The sequence below is a fragment of the Eurosta solidaginis genome, chromosome 1, assembly GCF_040869045.1.
Source record: "Eurosta solidaginis isolate ZX-2024a chromosome 1, ASM4086904v1, whole genome shotgun sequence".
NCBI classification, from domain to species: Eukaryota; Metazoa; Arthropoda; class Insecta; order Diptera; family Tephritidae; genus Eurosta; species Eurosta solidaginis.
Window position 1 is genome coordinate 5956355 of NC_090319.1, and position 18826 is coordinate 5975180.

The 18826-nt window shown below is 35.9% G+C and overlaps 2 protein-coding genes across 5 annotated transcripts in view; one reads left to right on the forward strand and one right to left on the reverse strand.

Annotated features, from left to right (window-relative positions):
• Positions 1–1584: 1584 nt before the first annotated feature.
• Positions 1585–2530, forward strand: LOC137238842 (tol-Pal system protein TolA-like). Its single transcript, XM_067763868.1, has 2 exons — positions 1585–1671; positions 1748–2530. Exons 1-2 carry the CDS (start codon positions 1594–1596, stop codon positions 2528–2530), a joined length of 861 nt encoding a protein of 286 aa, XP_067619969.1. The 5' UTR covers positions 1585–1593.
• Positions 2531–7212: 4682 nt separating this feature from the next.
• Positions 7213–18826, reverse strand: part of trx (trithorax) — a 91244-nt gene continuing 79630 nt past the window's right edge. For all 4 annotated transcript variants that reach the window (XM_067778370.1, XM_067778361.1, XM_067778365.1 and 1 more), the window contains exon 10: positions 7213–18139. In XM_067778370.1, coding sequence (XP_067634471.1) covers positions 17966–18139 — 174 coding nt within the window. In that variant the 3' untranslated portion in view covers positions 7213–17965. The remainder of the gene's footprint in view (positions 18140–18826) is intronic.

Here is an 18826-nt window from a genome sequence, read left to right on the forward strand (position 1 = left end):
AAAATTGAATACAAGCTAATCGGTTTTGAACGAATTCAAAGTGGTTACGCGTTGATTAGTTGATAATCGATTGTGACCTATTTAGACCCAGCGCTAAAACTATCGCCAAAAATCTCTAAAACAGTATCAAGTACCCAGAAAAGCATGCAACATTTAGTACAATGTAGTCACAAGGAATAACCGCCTAAGTCCTATGTAAAGGATATAGGACATAGAAAAATGTAAATCCATGTGTTTTTCACGTGGGAACATACAGCCAGCTTCCTACACAATTAATGGCCAAACTCTGGAAAGCGTTGATGTTTTTGTCGACTTGGGAGTTACAATGAATTGCAAACTTAGTTTCAACCCTCATATTAATGTCACAGTCAATAAAGCGAGAGGAGTTTTAGCATTTGTGAAAAGATGGGCAAAGGAGTTTAGTGATCCTTACGTTACAAAAACCCTTTTTACATCATTGGTGAGGCCGATATTAGAATATGGATCGATAATTTGGAATCCGCGTTTTCAAGTTTATGTGGATAGACTAGAATCAATTCAAAAACAGTTTTTACTTTTCGCCTTGAGAAATCTTCAATGGGACTCTCCGTATAATCTTCCTCCTTACACTAATCGATTAAAACTAATAAATCTTCCTACACTTGCAAGTTGTAGAGAAATGCTAGGTGTACTATTTATGGCTAGACTTTTAAATGGATCGATTTCAAGCCCATTTCTTTTGAACGAAGTAAACTTGAATGTTCCATGCCGAGTTTCAAGGCATTATAAACCTATAATTCTTGAACAATGCAGAAGCAATTTCCAACTTCACGAACCTTTTCTATGTTTGTGTGAAGATTATAACTCTCACTCGAGAATTGATGTTTCGGACTCGCTCTTTGCCATAAAAAAGACGGTTCTATCTTCTCTTAATAATTAAAAAATTATATTTATACTTTTAGTCTATTGCATTTTGTGAATCTATATTTCTCAGCTGATGAGTTTCTCTGTAGCTGAGCGGTTTTGGATCTCGGCGCTTAAGAAACCACTGCCTCTCAAAGACTCGGTAACAAAAAAATGCATAAATAAGAATTAGGATACAAAAAAAAAAAAAGTATGTATGAATGAAAAAAAAACAGGATTAGCCTGGTTTCATCGGGCCACTTGAGAGCAGTGCGCTGCCACAACGTCCGAGAAAAAAAAAAAAACAAAAAAAAGGTATGAATGTTAGGCTGTTATTCCTAGTGTACATAGGATATTAAATGTTGCGCACATTTCTGCGCACTTGATACTGTTTTCGGCAATGGAGTTTTAGCGCTAGCGAAGGTTGGAATTTGGCGGCAGGTCATTAGCCTATCCGCTATCAATAATGGTGACTTCTTCGCTTGCTCTAGATATGAATCCCGCACACCTGGCATGGGATTGCTCTCAATCGAATATTAATTTGCATTATCTAATGAGACCTGTACTTCACTTGGAAATCATTGACAATAAAAAACTGAACTTCATTTGCTGAAAGATCTTTTGGCATCATTCACTATTTCCAAAAGCCGCAAGATTTTCCGTAACTGTTTATATTTTTTTAACGATTTATTTATCCAGAACATTAAGCAGATGCATATCAAAATATATATTTTCCTTCTCATATTTTATACGCAAGGATTATTGTTGGTTAACGCCTACATTCGACCGGTGAGTTTCTCATGAAATTGTTAAGTCTCCGAGTCAATCATTTGTTTCTTTAATTATTCAAATTTCCCGAATCTAGCCACATCGTAAAAATGCCAAACGAATGATTCACAATATCTACTCTGATTTTTCAATGGCCAATGAAGTGGGTGATGGTGGCGGTGGCGGGAGTGGTGGTAGCGGCAGTAGCGGAAATGGTAGCGAAGAAAAATGTAATAACAACCTGGGTGTGGGCAACCCGAAGCAAAAAGCCACTAATATCGCACAGAAGGCAGCTAAAGAGGCCAAAGCCGCTTCTGAAGCACAACAAGCTGCCGGTGAGGCCGCCTCTCAGCAAGTCAAAGCCCAACTAGCCGAAAAAGCTGTCGCTGCTGCAAAAGCTGCCGAAGCTGCACTTGCTGGCAAACAACAAATTGTACAACAACTACAACAGGAAGTACGCGAAGCCGAGGCGGTGGTGCAGGAGCAGGGGAGCTCTTTGCAGAATGCTCAACAAAATATGGATGTGGCCATGCAGGCGGCACAAAATGCTGCACAACAATTGAAAACTCTCACAAAAGCTGTAGTTATGGCTCAGACGAATGTCGGTAACGCAGAGCAGGCAGCACAAGGTGCACAGGCGGAACAAGCAGAAAAGACCCAACTACTAGAAGCGGCAAAGTCACGCGTCGAACAATTGCTGCAACAATTGAGCTCTGCTCGTAGCGATTATGCAAAGACGAAGGAAGCAGCAATGAAAGCTGCGGCGGCAGCACACGAAGCGAAACAAAATGCAAGTCCTGGACGTTGTTCGCGCTCCTTGGCTGCGGCACGTTTAATGGCTAAACGACATCGTCTTATGGGGCGCAGGATGAGGCATTAAGGGACCGCAAATGAGCCTTCATGTTTTCTTCGATAGAATTCTGTGTTAATTATATTGATACCAATAAATATTGCAACGGATTAGATTTTAAATTAGAGTAGATGGTTTGAGCTGGGTCGCATAGGTGAGGAAGAGGAAGGCACTTGAATTGCTTACCTCGCTGGGACCAAAATAGCTTGAATTATTTGCCAAGAGGATCTGGTTGTTGATGGAGTTTGTCAGTTTGATCCGCAATGAATCTCCTGGTAATACTAAGGACGTATTCACTTGGGTTCAAAGATGTTTAAGTGGGGACATACTGCTCCTGGATGGCCATCATTTACACTAATTACCTTAGCTGAGCTACATTCGGAAATCTGGGAACACATCACAAAGTTGCTTTCATTTCAAAGGCGGGCATTATATCTCTCGTATCTCTGATGCATACTAGGTATTTCCCGGGAGGTACTATCGTCCTCGCAGCACGTAAGTTGTAAGTGAAGCTACCATGCGAAACCAAATAATAATAACTCCTTAAAGCCCGTTACTGCCGAATGGTTGCCTAAGAAGATGGCGGAAAGAGAACATGGAAGGTTTCTCTAGGGAGCTCGATATCAACCTCAATGATCGATCAATGTAGCGCCTTGCAAGCGGAAGTCGCACCTATTGGGGATGCGGTGAGTGGGACGGTATTCAGGGAATACACCATTTATTCCGACAGCTAAGCGGTGGATACCTGAAGCTCAACAGTGGTATGGGAATAGTTGACTGCGCTTTTTTCGCAGTATCCCAGGCAACTGTAGTGCGAATCTCTTGGCTTAGATTATTACATGTGAACCCAACGTAGTATGCTTTGGATATCCAAAGTGCTGTTGACCACCACCGGCTGAAAAAGCTCGCTCATTATTTCGTTCGTATTTTCGAAGCCAAATTGTGGACATTGTTTTAACAACAATAACAGGAACATAGTATGAAACTTCTTGTATCAGATATATTGTTCCTCCACGCGTTGTATGAGGACGGCCACCGTGGTATGGTGTTAGCGTGCTCCGCCTACCACACCGAAGATCCTGGGTTCACGTAATATCAAAATTTAAGAAAAACGTTTTTTCAATTAGAAGAAAGTTTTTTTTAAGCGGGGCCGCCCCGATGCATTAATTTGGCAAACACTCCGAGTGCATTTCTGCCATTTGAGGCTTCTCAGTGAAAACTCAGCTGCCTTGCAGATGCCGTTCGAAGTCGGCATAAAACAAGTAAGTCCTATCCCGGCAATTTGTAGGAAAAATTAAAAGGAGCACGATACAAATTGGAAGAAAAGCTCGGGCCCGTCCAAATGCTTTCAAATGACCTACTCGAAGTCAATTAATATTCGAACTACAAATTATAGTATTTCTAATTGTGAGCTTCAATGTGTTAATGAGATTAAGGACCTTGGTGTGTCTTTGACAATAAGTCTTCTTTTAGTAAACACGTAAATTTCATAACCTCTAAATCATATTCTATGCTTGGCTTTGTGAGGCGCAATGCTGCCAAATTCTCTGATCCCCTACACGTTTAAGCTACTTTACACGTCTTTTGTTAGGTCTCATCTGGAATAAGGCGTATTTATTTGGATACCAAGTAGTCAAACTGCTATTACCAGAATTGAAAGAATACACAAAATTTTTCTCAAATATGCCCTTCGTCCTTTAAACTTCTCAGATCCTACACCCTCCTACTTGGCGCGACTTCTGCTTTAAAGCCTTAAGTCTTTAGAAAATCGCAGATCAATACTCTGCTTGTCATTTACGTATGATATTATTAATGGGTCCGTTGACTGTCCATATTTATTAGATATGATCCGATTTAATATTCCTCGGAGGTTTCTTCGTAGTTTTTATCCATTTTATTGTGACAATTTTAAAACCCACTATTCCAGTAATGCTCCCATTGCTCGTGCTCTCCGTGAGTTTAACTCTATCAGTACTGTTGTAACTCAAGACTTTTCTGCTCGAAAAGCAAAACTGTTAAATATTTTAAAATCTGCTTTCTGTATTATTTTTCAAATAAGTATCTCTTAATTTTATTTTGTATCATAGTCTGTAAGGATTGAAGTCCATTGAGCTGGAACTTTTAATTTCAAAATAAATTATTATCCCCGCAAACTGCAGCTCTAGGGAAAGGGTGCTGTTACAGATAATAACGGTTCACAAATCTGCACCGACAGCTCCAAAATGAACTCAGGTGTGCGGGCTGGAATCTTTAGATTTCTACATCATTCACAATGCAGTCATACTGTAGTGTGTTTCAAGCAGAAGTCCCCGCGACTTGGCAAGGATTAGCCTGCACGTGGGGCTCAGCTAGTTGGAAATTCGAAATTTTTCAGCAAAAGTCGAAGACTGTTTAGTTTCAAGAGCTACATGGCCAGACTATAATGAACAAAGGTCAATATGAGTCTACTGAGTACGTCTAGAGCCGACATTCATAAACTTGTAGCGGTAACATGGGTATTCCGCATAATGACTACTGCAGAGTCTGCAAAGTTAGGCACTTTCTTTGTTAATGCTCGGCTGTAGCTGGAAAACGTATAAGATCCTTCAGAAGCCCTTTTCTAAATAACCTGGGTAGATTTTAGGAAACAAGTCATGCCAATACTTTCGAGCTGGTAGTAGTATACATTTATCCGTTGTAGCACTCAGTAGGTCAAACAAGTTTGATAGCATCAAAACGGCTTTTTCTTAACTACTTGGACAACTTGGGTCGCAGTCCATACATCTACCTACCAATTGCTTCTTAGTACTCACTATTGCCGCCGTTGTGTCGCGGTCGCGTGCTCGCGGACAACATCAGACGAACGTAGGTCCCGTCCCGCAAATTTGTAGGAAACATTAAATGGTGCACGACAGTCAATCACGGCACGTTAATGCAAGACTTGGAACGGCAGCACTTGGGGTAAAGATAAAGATACGCTAAATATCACTTACAAAGCAATTGGCCGGCCGCTTGCATGCTACGCGTTCCCGATATGGTCGCCGAGCCTAAAGTTTACTCACTAGAAGAAAACACAGGCCTGTCAAAACACAGCTCTCAGGACCAACACGGGCTGAACTCGCAGAAGAGGAAGGCAATAAGCCCTAGGGAGACGCGCCTCATTCTAGATACTGTAACAAGTTAAACTCTCTTGTGTTCCTGTTTATCTACAGGTAAGAGAGAGCTTAAAAAATTTCTGCGCTAACACTGGTATTTTCCAAGTCCTTTTTAAGATCGTACAATTTGCTTCATTTTCTTTTCTCTATAAAGCTCACCTTCCTGCTCGCAAACTAGGTCTTCTGTGAATCGAATTGTTGGCCTGTTTTTTTTTTATACCCAGCTGTACTTGTAAACAGGGTATTATAACTTTGATTGGATAACGGTTGGTTGTACAGGTATAAAGGAATCGGGATAGATATAGACTTCCATATATCAAAATCATCAGTATCGAAAAAAAATTTGATTGAGCCATGTCCTTCCGTCCGTTAACACGATAACTTGAGTAAGTATTGAGATACCTTCACCATATACGGCAAACGAGCTTATCTGGACCCAGAATAAATTAGTATTGAAAATTAGCGAAATCGGATGATAACCACGCCCACCTTTTTTATATACATATAACATTTTGAAAAATACAAAAAACCTGATTATGTAGTAAAAATACATCTAGAATGTTGAAATTTGATGTGTCGACTGATATTGAGACTCTTAATAAAAATTTAAAAAATGGGCGTGGCACCGCCCACTTGTGATAAAATCAATTTTACAAATATTATTAATCATAAATCAAAAATCGTTAAACCTAACGTAACAAAATTCGGCAGAGGTTGCCTTTACTATAAGGAATGCTTTGAAGAAGAATTTACGACATCGGTTAAAGACCACGCCCACTTTTATATAAAAGATTTTTAAAAGGGTCGTAGACGAAAATAGTAAGTTAAATCTTAGCGAAGAATAGTTTTGTACCAATCGTATTTTGTGGCATTATAACAAGAAATTGGAAAAAATTAAAATATTGAAAAATTGGCGTGACACTGTCCCTTTCTTACAATGCATTTCCCAACGTTTCTGGAGCCATAAGTCGACGAAAAATTTGGTGTTAAACAGGAAATATTTTCAGTAAAAATGGACTAAATCGGTTAAGTCGCCTTCTTGTATATAAAAGATTTTGTAAAAGTGCGTAGATGCAGGTAATTCCTATATCTGAAGGAAAACTGCATCATTACCCGCTCAAGGTCATTGGTGTTAGCCACTGTATCATTTTTGCTTCTTTTAAACCAAAAATTAATTCAGAATAGAACCATATGTATATGTATTATTGCGCAGCCTTGTAACACTATTAAGCACACAAAGCAAACAACAACAGCATTTCAAGTGTACAGCTGGGTATCTAATGTTCGGTTTCACCCGAACTTAGACTTCCTTACTTGTTTTGACGATCTTGTTGCATTTTTTTGTTTTGATAAGTTTTTAGATCTCCTTGTTAAGGCTTTTGCAATTCAGATTCCCCTGATTTTCAAATATCTGTGTCTATTTGGAAGGTGATCTCCTTTAGAATAGGAGCTGTAGATAGTTGTGACAAGGTACTTTATAACCCACCAAAAGTCATGTCAAAAACCCCCTTTACCCTAATAAAATTCGAATTTATATTGTTTGCAAAGAAAAAATCTCATTTTCTTTATTCACAATCGTTTTTTTTTTTTACTTTTTTTGAATTAATTTAATATTAAATTTTTTTCGTACAAATGATATATGTATATATAACTTATAACTTATTAACTTAATAAATCCATGTTTTAATCGTTTTGTTAGTTTTTGTTCCTTTGTAGTAGTATTTTTTTTGTTTTTGCTTATTTTATTTGTGTGTAAAATTTTTTTATTTAGGGAATAAAAATTTAAAATTCCTTTAATGTTTTTTCCATGAATGGCTGCCAAATATATCTATGTACGTCCTTGCATATGAATTTAGACAAATATAATAAAATAAAATAATATTATAGCATTTTTACGGCTTTCACTTATTTTGCGCAGAATTGTATGTTTGTTTTTGTTTCTCATTTCTTTTAAGTTTACTAAAATTGAAATCATTAATAAAATAAAAAATATATGCAGAACATTTGCGTCGTTGCTGTCCTATATATGTATGTATGTATATGTGTATGTAAATTTTGTACGCTAAAAATTTTAATTTATATTTGCTTTGCTTAGAATTACAACTTAAAACAGCTAAGAAAGTGGATTATGAAGAGATGATGGAAACCATAAGATGTTATTGTTTAGAGTAAAATAAAACAAAATAGACAAACACATAAAACATATACATATGTATGCGTAAATCAATATGTATGAATTATGTATACCCTGTAGCGCTGCGCTTCTGCCACTAGGCATGAGAATTACTATACCCACTATCGTGTCATGAATGTGACGTCCATCCACATGTAGCTATCTAAAAACCTTCAGAATATCATACCCTTGCCCTTACAGCAAAGACGTCCTGCCACACCCTGCAGACTTTAGGGTGCACCTTTTCTCAATATGCCACAAACTGCAGACTTTGTGGTATACTTTTTCTTGACATCGCCCACATTGTAAACTAAATGACTTGAGATATATCCCCCGAAGAGGGTATCTTGTCACCGCTAGAACAAGAGGGAAGTTTTGTACAAGAAAATAGAAGCGCAAATAATTTCCCGGAATTTCATTTATTTTTGTTGATTTTAGCAAAAAAAAAAAGCGTTTAAAAATCTATATTTAAATTTCTTAATTTTCACTTGGGTTGAGGACATACTGCTTGCAATAAGCTATGCTGCCGTCCATAACAAAAAGGCAGTCAAGTGTAAAAAGAGAAACCGGAGATGTATGAAGTGCGAGTTTTAAGTTTGTTCTAACGAAATAAATAGTTGTATTTGGTAAACAACAATAATAATTGAATATGACCCACTAAATGGGGTTACAAAGTGTCCCCACATGACACCAACCATCTCTTTAATTGTAATGTGGAGCCAACGCCGCTAGCACCCCTCTCATTATGGTCCACCCCTGTTGAAACAGCAAGTTTCCTTGGACTCCCGTTAGAGGACAATTTGTGATCGGTCGCACCTATTGGATGGAGCGAAGCACTCCTACAACAACAACAACAACAGCAACAACAACATGACGCACTTTATGGAGAGGCATTATCAGCTGATCATGGTACATAATTTTCTTCGGAGCTTGAAATTAGACGCGAACTGTCATCATGTCTTGTAAATCTAAAGGCAGTAAAAATAAATTCACTGCTTTTTTATTCTTTTCTTTTCAGAGAATAGTTTGAATTAAACTGCTTTTATGCTTTGAAGTCATTCTTACAGTAAAATTCTATTTAAATGTTACTTAAATGTTAGAATATAACACTTCTATGTATAACCAATTTTCAGAGAATAAAAGCAGTATTATTTATACTGCTTTCATGCCCAAGGAAATTTATTAACTGCTTTTTTGGTTGGGAAATTTAAGATATTCGAAATATAAAACAAATTTTAAATCTGAATCAGGTTTCGAAAAACTTTCCCAAAAATGAATGAAGGAAATTTATTAACTGCTTTTTTGGTTGGGAAATTTAAGATATTCGAAATATAAAACAAATTTTAAATCTGAATCAGGTTTCGAAAAACTTTCCCAAAAATGATTGCGAATTTTAAGAATTTCAAAACTTAGACTTTGTTGAACGAAAATGGAACTGCACTACAAAAGTGTACACTCTGTTTGTGAAAATTTTAAGCAAACGTTTTTTTTGATACTTTTTATGCTGGACACAAATTGAACCAGTTTCGCCTAACAACAGAATGTCAAATTAATTGTAAGGGTGGGTTTTTTTTTACCACTACGAAGTTACAAAGACAAACTTTACTAAGAAAGCAAGTCGATTCTATGCAAGGTCACAGTAATGCGAATTCAATCCAATTCACCGTACATATCAAATCATTAGTAAATTTAACTGTTCTGCATTTTATTGACATTCTATGGTAACAAATTTTACTAAAGGAATCGCGAAAAGAAGCACTCAGCCAATGGTACTCAATTCAACTAGATTGAGTTCACAAACAAAAAATATTTTTGGGGGATATTTTCTTCAAGCAGTTATTACGTAAAAAATAGCTGTCACGTTTTGGATTTCCCTTGAATTTAGGGTTGTTGTTGTAGCGATTAGGTTACTCCCCGAAGGCTTTGGGGAGTGTTATCGATGTGATGGTCCTTTGTCGGATACAGATCCGATACGCTCCGGTAACAGCACCATTAAGGTGCTGGCCCGACCATCTCGGGGACGATTTATATGGCCACATTAAACCTTCAGGCCATCCCTCCCTCCCCACCACCAAGTTCCCTGAGGAGCTTGGGGTCGCCAGAGCCTCGTCTGTTAGTGAAACGGGATTCGCCGCTCGAAGGTGAGGTTGACAATTGGGTTGGAGAAGCTATATACTGCGCTACGTTCGTTTCGCCTCAGAGACGGATCGTTCGTATATGTCAAAACGATGCCAACGTATCTTTTGACAATTGCTTTCGATTTGTTGTTTGACTTAAAGTAAGGAACGTAAAGGCCGAACGAAAATGATAGAGAATACCATTGCTAGACGAAATCGTTTGGAGGCGAATCGTTCGTCTGAGCTATCGCTCGCAATACAAAATGCAGCCCTTAAGACTTTTCTGAAGAAAGTGTATAATTGTAAGAGTTTTTAACTAGTTGCGTGCACAAAAGGAAGTTTTTTGAAAATTACGTTTTGAGATATTCGTGTGTGAAACTTTTGAAGGCTATTTTTTTTTTTGTTGTAGTATTTGAAACATTAGGTTTTCACATGATGTTACCATTTTGCAAAAAGCATAGCAAAGGTGGTGGTACATAGATGATATGTTTATGTGTCGTATTTCTTAGGTAAAACAAATAGGGAGACGTTTACATGTTTTTTTGTAGCTTATGTGTGGATGTAGTATGAGCAAATAATAATTTTGTTTAAGAACAAAGCAAAAAACGAGCATAGAGCTTAAGGTTTTTTAATTTCGCCAAATTAGTTTACGAGACGTCATAAGAATATTTGGTGTTTTAAAAAAAGGTAAACAAATTTTGCTTCTCAGACATAAAAAAGATTACTGAAATTAATTGAATATTGCCGAAATTATGTTCTGGCACGTTGTAACCAGAGGGTGGGTATGACGCAAGTCCGATGTGGATGGCGCTGATTCGAAACCGGGTGAAATGAATTACACGTCATTTTCTTTTTAAAATTTTTCAATTAATCGAATCGAACATTGAATCCTTTATCAATAGGCCGATAAAGCAAAAACAATTGTTAATAAACGAAGAACATATGGGATTGTCAAACAAAGTAATTGACAATAAACAAATGGGGTTATCGAAAAATCCAACATTATTAGTGATTTCCAACAGATGGCGCAACGCTGATTCGATATAGTTGGTAAAGAGGAATAGAAGTGGCAATTTAACAGTCAAACAAAGCACCGCTATATAGCTAAATGGTTAGCGCAGTGTGCCTAAAGCAGGGGCTGAAACTGTTATTCCTTTTATAATGTAATTCCTTGCAAAACTATTAATTTTGGACTTTAAATATATTTGGATCGAGATAAAAATTATTTTCGGATTTTTATTTTTTGAGTCCGATAGAACTAGTTCAACTAGAACTTTTAACTTTTATTTCCGGACTTTTATTTTTAAACGTCCGAGTTGAACTAGTTCTATCGGACTCAAAAAATAAAAATAAGGATTTTACTTTTATATGTGGACTTTTATAGGAAGAGTTCGAAAAACAAAAAAAGATGCATGATTCGACATGATATTTCTATAGGGATACCTGGGAACTCAAGACATTTTCACCTAGGACAATTTTTTGACCAGATCTTTTTCGACTCCGAAAAAAAAATAATTATTTTCCGTCCCTGGCCTAAAGTGTACTGATGATGAAGGCTTAGTACCCTTCGAAATTGATCTATATGCGCAGCTAGAACAGGTTGTCTGAAAATTTTTCTTCCTACTATTCCAAAAGCAAAACACAATTTTTCAATTATAGAAAAATTAAAAAAAAAACAATAATTCTTTGGTCACAAGCAATAATCGCCTAAGTCCTATCCTTTTACATGACCTATCTTTTACATCAGGCGATTATTGCTTATAAACACAGAATTATCATAAAAATTATTGTTGTGGCCATGAGCTCGAATCGAAACTTGAATCCTTTTTCAATTCACGATTTTATTAACATTCGTGACGGCGTCTGGTCAACCCTTTCACAGACATTTTTTTTAACAAACTCGAAAAGAAATCGATTCGAATTTCGAAAACTTTTACATACAACTAACAGATTTCGATAAAAATTCGCAACATATTGTTAAGTAGTTAATGATGTACACAATGGGGTCGAAATTTCTCAAGTGGGCCACTTTAATACCGATTGTCTCAGTTTTCATTCATTAATACGGTTTTTATTCGGTTTGGAGGTAAAAACGCTCTCCCCAAAATATTTTTGGAATTTTCTTTTTTTTCATTAGTTATTAACAGTTACGAGTTTTCGATCAAGTTTTTTGAAAAAAATTAATAACTCGTGAAGGGTTTATCGAAACTCAACGTGTTCTAAATCGAAATTTTCGTCAATTAATAAAAAATAATCGTAAAAATAAAAATAAAAAACAAATCGTTTTTAATAACAAATTATTGTTTTGCTAAAAAAATCCAGTTTGTTTTAAATAATTAAAAATTAATAAAACTTATCCGCCTGCGAGAAATTTTTGACACATTTCATTCAATTCTCCAATCCCTTAAAAAATGTTGGTGAAAAAAGTCATTATTTTGCATTAGGTCAAAATTTATACATGTTTTTGTGACTGCCCTCCTACCTCCAGCGCTAGACGAGCACGTTTTGATGCTCGCGCCCTGAGTCATCGTGTGACCGAAATTTTGTGGATGATTTATGTATACCGAACAAAAAAAAACCTGCTCGTCTACAAAACAAAATAATAATTTGTTATCAAAAACGATTTTTTTATGACAAAGTATATTAGTTGACGAAAATTTTGATGTAGAAAACTTTGAGTATAGCATAAGCCAGAAAATGGGCGTGATAGCAGAGTTTGTTTCAGCAGAGATGGCTAGTGATGTCCTCAAAAAATGCTAAGAAATTATCTGGGACGTCAATCTTTATAGAAAAAGACCTAACTGCAGAGAAGCAGCAGCATAAAAAAGTACTGTTCCATTTGAAAATGGATCTTCTGAGGCTGGACCGCTCGCACAACATTAGAATAAGAAACGATGCAATGTGCATCAGTCAAAAATGAATGGCGTTTAACACAGACCGAGTTTTAATGTGCGATGGAAAAGCAGCTGAGGTTTTGCCTCGAAGCCTCTATGGCGGAAACCTTGGCAAAGTAGATATTACGTATGATAGCATCTTGAGTAGGATTAACACAAAAAACTAAGATTTTTATGTAGTAGCTATTTAAGTTTAAATCAGCCCTTGCCGACATGTGTTTTAAATGATGACACTGTATCGAGCTCTAGAGAAGCCCAAAAAAATGTCACCGTTCTATGGTACAATATATGTAGCTAATTTGAATAGCAAATTTAAATTTGGTGATGCATATTCTTTTTATTTATAGTCTAAAATTTATTACAAAACATGGTTGCACATATTTGTCTGTATGTTTAAGTGACGTCGTCTTCTGTTTTTTACCTCAATATTTGAACTGTACGCGCTGCAATGCTGATTTTGAAGCTCTCCTGCATTTCCTTGACAGTTAGACCGAGCTCATTTTGCATTGTTGACGATCTCAATGTCCGTATGGGGTCATCTCAAGTAGTGCAAAAAGACACGATATCTACTTTTGCGAGTGTGCGTGACACACGCGAATCAAAAGATCCGGTAGTATATAATAAAGGCAGACGAATACTTAGTTTGGCTGAAGACTTGGGTGGGGTTATTTTAAACGGAAGGGTTGATGGTGATCTGAGTGGTGAATTTACTTTTTGCGGTGGAGTTCGCCGCACATGCCACGTTGCTCTTCCAATTGTGATCGATTATGCTATCTGTTCTTTTGATTTGCTTGGTCTAATTGATGGATTTTATGTCAAATCAAAATGCTTCTCCGAATATATGCCGGTTGTTATTAATTTCAACGGCCGTCCATGTAGTACCAACTCCGAGCGACATGTACTTTCTCCCAGACTCTCATGGAAACCACATAACGCGAATAAATTTATGGAGCTCATTACTAGATCCTCCAATAGCGAATATATATATACTCTGAGGCCCCTATTGATGAAAGTGTCTATAATTACTGATAAAATTAAAACGGCAGCACACCACTGCAAAGGAAAGTGTAATTTCTCGCCGAAAAATGCGTGGTTTGATAGCCAGTGCGCAAGAAGTTAATGAACGCTTTAAATATGCTGAGAAGGAGGAATACAGATTGCGATAGGATTAAGTACCTCACTCACTCGCTACTTAAAAGGGTCCGTTGTAAAGTAAGTTGTAGCCTTAAGATCCGTAACTCCTATACCGTAATAATATTGATTCGTGCGTGCTCTGGGCAATGCTCCAGCTTTCTGACCCCTTTCTTGATGCTCCTTTTGATTGCAGGGAACTCCAATTGGAAATTGATGGTATCAAATGCAAAAAAGCCCCTGGGCAGGATGGCGTATGTTATGAATTTTACAAGTTTGCTCCCCAATGTTTCCTCAATGAACTGCTGGCGCTTCTAAACTTTATTTATTTGAGAAAACAGATTCCTTCCTCTTTCAGTTCCTCCATTTTGACTGCCCTCTTTAAGAAAGGTGACCCTAACGCTACTACAAATTACAGAGGTCTGTCTTTGCTAGACACTATTTATAAAATCTTTTCTGGGCTTTTACTTGGTCGAATAAATGCTTGGATCGATTGTTACAATATTTTAAGTGAGTCTCAGTCCGGTTTTCGCAGAGGCTATTGGACGATAGACAATATTTTTGTGCTTTCAAGCATTGCCCAACTCAATTTTTCACGTAATAAAAGAACTTTTGCCTTTTTTGTAGATTTCTCGTGTGTTTTTGATACGATTCCCCGCAACATGCTCTTTTATAAACTACCCTCCTATGGTCTTTCAACTCATATGATTGAAATTTTAAGATTAGTCTACGCTAATACGTCTTGCAAAGTTCTGTTTGATGGCAATCTGTCAGAGCCTTTCCCTGTTAATCACGGTGTCCGCCAAGGCTGCCTCTTAAGCCCGGTTCCATTCTCTTTGTACTTAAATGACCCAAATGGCTATTTGTGCGGGGGTGTCAGGGTTAAGAACATTAATGTGAAGGTGCTTATGTACGCAGATGATCTAGTCTTGCTTGCGGAATCACCGGAACAGCTACAGGAAATGATAAACTCCCTTTACAACTATTGTAGTCAATGGGCACTAACTGTCAACTTGAACAAGTCAAAAATCATGGTATTTAGGAAAGGTGATAGAGCCCCGGCTCATGGAAATGGATCTACGGTAGCGAAGTTATTGAAGTAGTTAACGAATACAAATACTTAGGTGCGCTTCTCACTTGTCAACTATATTTTAATAAACATTTGGACTCAAAGCTAGTGGATACTAAAAACGCTATTAACGCAACGTGGCTGAGTTATATTAATAACCCTCGGATCTGTTTGTCGCAGAAAATAAAAATCTTCGAGGCTGCTTCCAGGTCCATTATGTTTTACGGCGCGCATGTATGGGGGCTTAACGAATGCGACCAAGTTGAGAAACTTCTTAGATTTTTCGTAAAGAAACTGATCTTCCTTTCCTCTAATACGCCAAACTACATGCTGCATCTGGAAACAGGCTTGCAGCCCCTATATCTACATACGCTTCACCTGCACATGCTCTATATCGCCCGCTGCTTTAGCCTATCAAATGACAGACTCTCGCGAATTCTAGCAGAGGAGACTTCCAACCTGGGGATTTCTTGGATAAAAACTTGGACAGAACTTGCTAATACAAACTTGTATAATATAAATAGATTCCTCGAAATGTCTCGGAAGTCTACTAAACACGACCTTTACCCGGCCCTTGTGCCGTTGGAGATTATGTATTTCATTGATGATTACAGTGCATATGCAGCCAGTCTGATTCTCCGGGCACGTGGAGGTTTGTTGAATCTAAACGCAAGAATCTGTAAAAACATATCTTCTCCTCTTTGCACGAGCCACAAGACGTTTTTCACTTTATTGGCACATGTCCGATATATAACAACATTCGTCCCCTTTACTTTGGTGAAAGAACTTTAGATATGGCCAAGGTGGTTGCCAGTTTAAATGGATTTAACTTCGAGGCTCTGGATAAGTTTCTCGCGGAAAGCTTTAAAATTAGAAACTTATTATTAAACGAATTTTTGTAACTCGATAGTATTTTATTTAACACGTGGTGCGATACACAACATACCCTGTTATTGTCGCTAGTATCTACTTTAATTTATTTATTTAAGTGTTTTCATGTACGCAAAAGCATAAATCATATAATCAAAAATAATATATACTACTACTACTACGTTGAGTTTCGATAAACCTTTAATAACTAATAAAAAAAAAAAAAAAAAAAATTGTTTGCTAAATTATTTTGGGGAGATCGTCTTTAGCGCAAAACCGATTAAAAACCGTATTAATGAATGAAAATTGAGACAATCGATTTTAAAGTGGCCCACTTGAGAAATTTCGATCCAGTGGTAATCGCAGAGGCCTTATGAAATACATGCATACACATTCTTTTACGTCAACTGTATAGTAATAAAAAGAATGCTGCTAAACATTCAAACTTAGTTTTAACGAAAACTAAACAAATAAATACTTGTATACGGACAAAAATAAATATATTTGTGAGGATAGAATATATTGTATTTTTGTTTTGTAATAACTTTAAAACAGCGAAAAATGTGTACATTTTATATTTTTTAGTTTAACTTTTATATTCTTTAAGTTTCTGCCTATTTGTGGTGATAACATCAAAGTATTGTTAGTTTTTTATATCCATTAACATTTGATTTTTAGTTTAGACTTGTCAAATGCGTTTCTTCATCTTTTGTGTTTCTTCTAACTTTAGCTTTAACATAAAAATCTCGTCACTGCCTACGTATTACAACAACAAATCATTGAAATAGTAGTAAAAATGTATGTAGTATGTATAATATGCATTTTCAAATATTTACAATTCACATTTAAATAAAAATAAATACACAATAAAAAGTGTTGCTATTTTAATTATTGACGATGTTTTTTCGAAAAATCAGTAAACGACTTTTCAAAGCCAAAGCCACAAATTTTTATTTTTTTATGTACTTTTATATTATTTTGCAAATACACGTAATTTATGCTATACTACTAACGCTGCTGTACGTGGCTTTTCATCTATGCTCTTTAATTTATTTAAATTCGATGACACTCAAATCATCCTACTTACTTCTTACTTTGGACCAGAGCCCATATGAAAGCATTTTAAAAAAAAAAAAACAACCAAAAATATATATTTACTTAATTACAGTTATTTGTTAGTTATATTTGTATATGTATATGTATTTTATTATTACAGTTACTAATAAATTGTGTGTATTGTTTTTTTGTTTTGTTATATTTACTTTTGTTTGAAATTTATTTAATGTTTTATGCATAGGTTGGTTTATTTAAAAATAACTAATTAATCAATCAATAATAACATTAAGTCATACAATTGTTATAAGATTTAATAATAAATTTATCAATATGTGTAATTATTTTAATCTATATGAATTATTTTATTTAATAATAAATACACACTTTGTATAGTCATAATAAAATTCTTCTTCCTAGCTTTTTTGCAACACACCATTAAAACGATAACTGGTTTTTTGCTTAAGACTACCTTTTTTTAATGATTTTTTCTTATTTATTAAAATGTACGTATTAATTTATGTATATATAGTACTTAATTAGTAAAACTATGTAATTTAAGTTTCAATTAGGATCACTTTTCGTTAATTGTGTATTTGTTTAATGTGTTTATGTGTATGTATATGTAGATTAATGTGCCTAAATAATAACTAAACATTGTTTTTTATGTTTTTTGTTTTCTGTTGGTGAATACTGACATGTCTGCAACTATAATCAATAATATCAATTATCAACATATTCGATTAAACCGTCCGCCAATGTTTAACGCGCACACATATACTTATGTTTATACATATGTATGTATAAGTATTTAGTTCCAGACTTCACGTATGCTATTGGCCCCCAAGATGTTTTCAACTGAATTATGTATAGTTATATATCAATTAAGCCAATGGCAAAACGTTCGTTTCAGTCATGTTAGCCGTTTAATTTATATATAACTTAATTCTTTTGCGCCACATTTTTTTGTTCTTTTGTATGCTTCTTAATTAATTGTTGCTTACTAAATTACACAATTTTTGTTTTAATTTAAGTACTTTCGGCAACGCTTAGAACCACAGGAACAGGGTATTTTTTCATCTTCGAAGGGAAATTTGTAATCGTAAGTCAGCTCTTCGCCTTGCACGATGCGCCGCAAAGCAAATATAATTATGTGTTTATGTCCGAGTATGTCCACTACTTTGGAGTAGCAATTAGGCTGCAATGTTAGAATGAAAAAGATAATTAATTCAAGAAGTTATGGTAATGAAGCAAGAATTGATCGAATTTTATTAATTATATTGTGACGAATATTAGCATCACTAAGCCGATGCTAAGCAACCACTCGTATGTACGTAAACAAATCAATCATCATCTACACACATACATGCAAGGCAACGGAGAGATACTCATAAACACATGTAATCATTAGCAGAAGTAGTACTCACATATACACACGCATATCGCTATGCGAGAGGCTATAAACTACAAATCCACACATATAGCTGGTAACCAACCAGGAGATTCTAGAAGGCGAAATGTCTAGACATTTGGAGAAATATGCGGACAAGGCAACAGAGAGTATAAAAGCAGTGCAAGCTGAGTAATCAGTAATCAGTTTGATTTAAACACGCAATTAGTTTTGAAGTATAAGTGTTATTGTGAAGTACTCTCAAAGTAGTCTAATAAAGACCATTTTGCATTACTGAATATTGGAGTTATTTACTCCACAATTTAGCGATTCGAACGTTTGCAGAAGGTTTCAAATAAGCAGAATTCCCTAAATTCGTTACAATATTCATATATTCAGTCCTGTCTGAGTTCCGGCAACGGTTTGAAAAGTAAAAGGATGCTGATTCCGAGTTGATTTTCTATTAATGTTTTTAAGCTTTTGCTAGCTAATAGT

What these genes read in the sequence shown, in the direction of transcription:
- LOC137238842 (XM_067763868.1), top strand. Translation starts at nt 1,594, where the DNA reads ATGCATATCAAAATATATATTTTCCTTCTCATATTTTATACGCAAGGA. An exon ending in TTAACGCCTACATTCGACCG is followed by an intron (nt 1,672 to 1,747) that starts GTGAGTTTCTCA and finishes TCCCGAATCTAG; the next exon opens with CCACATCGTAAAAATGCCAA.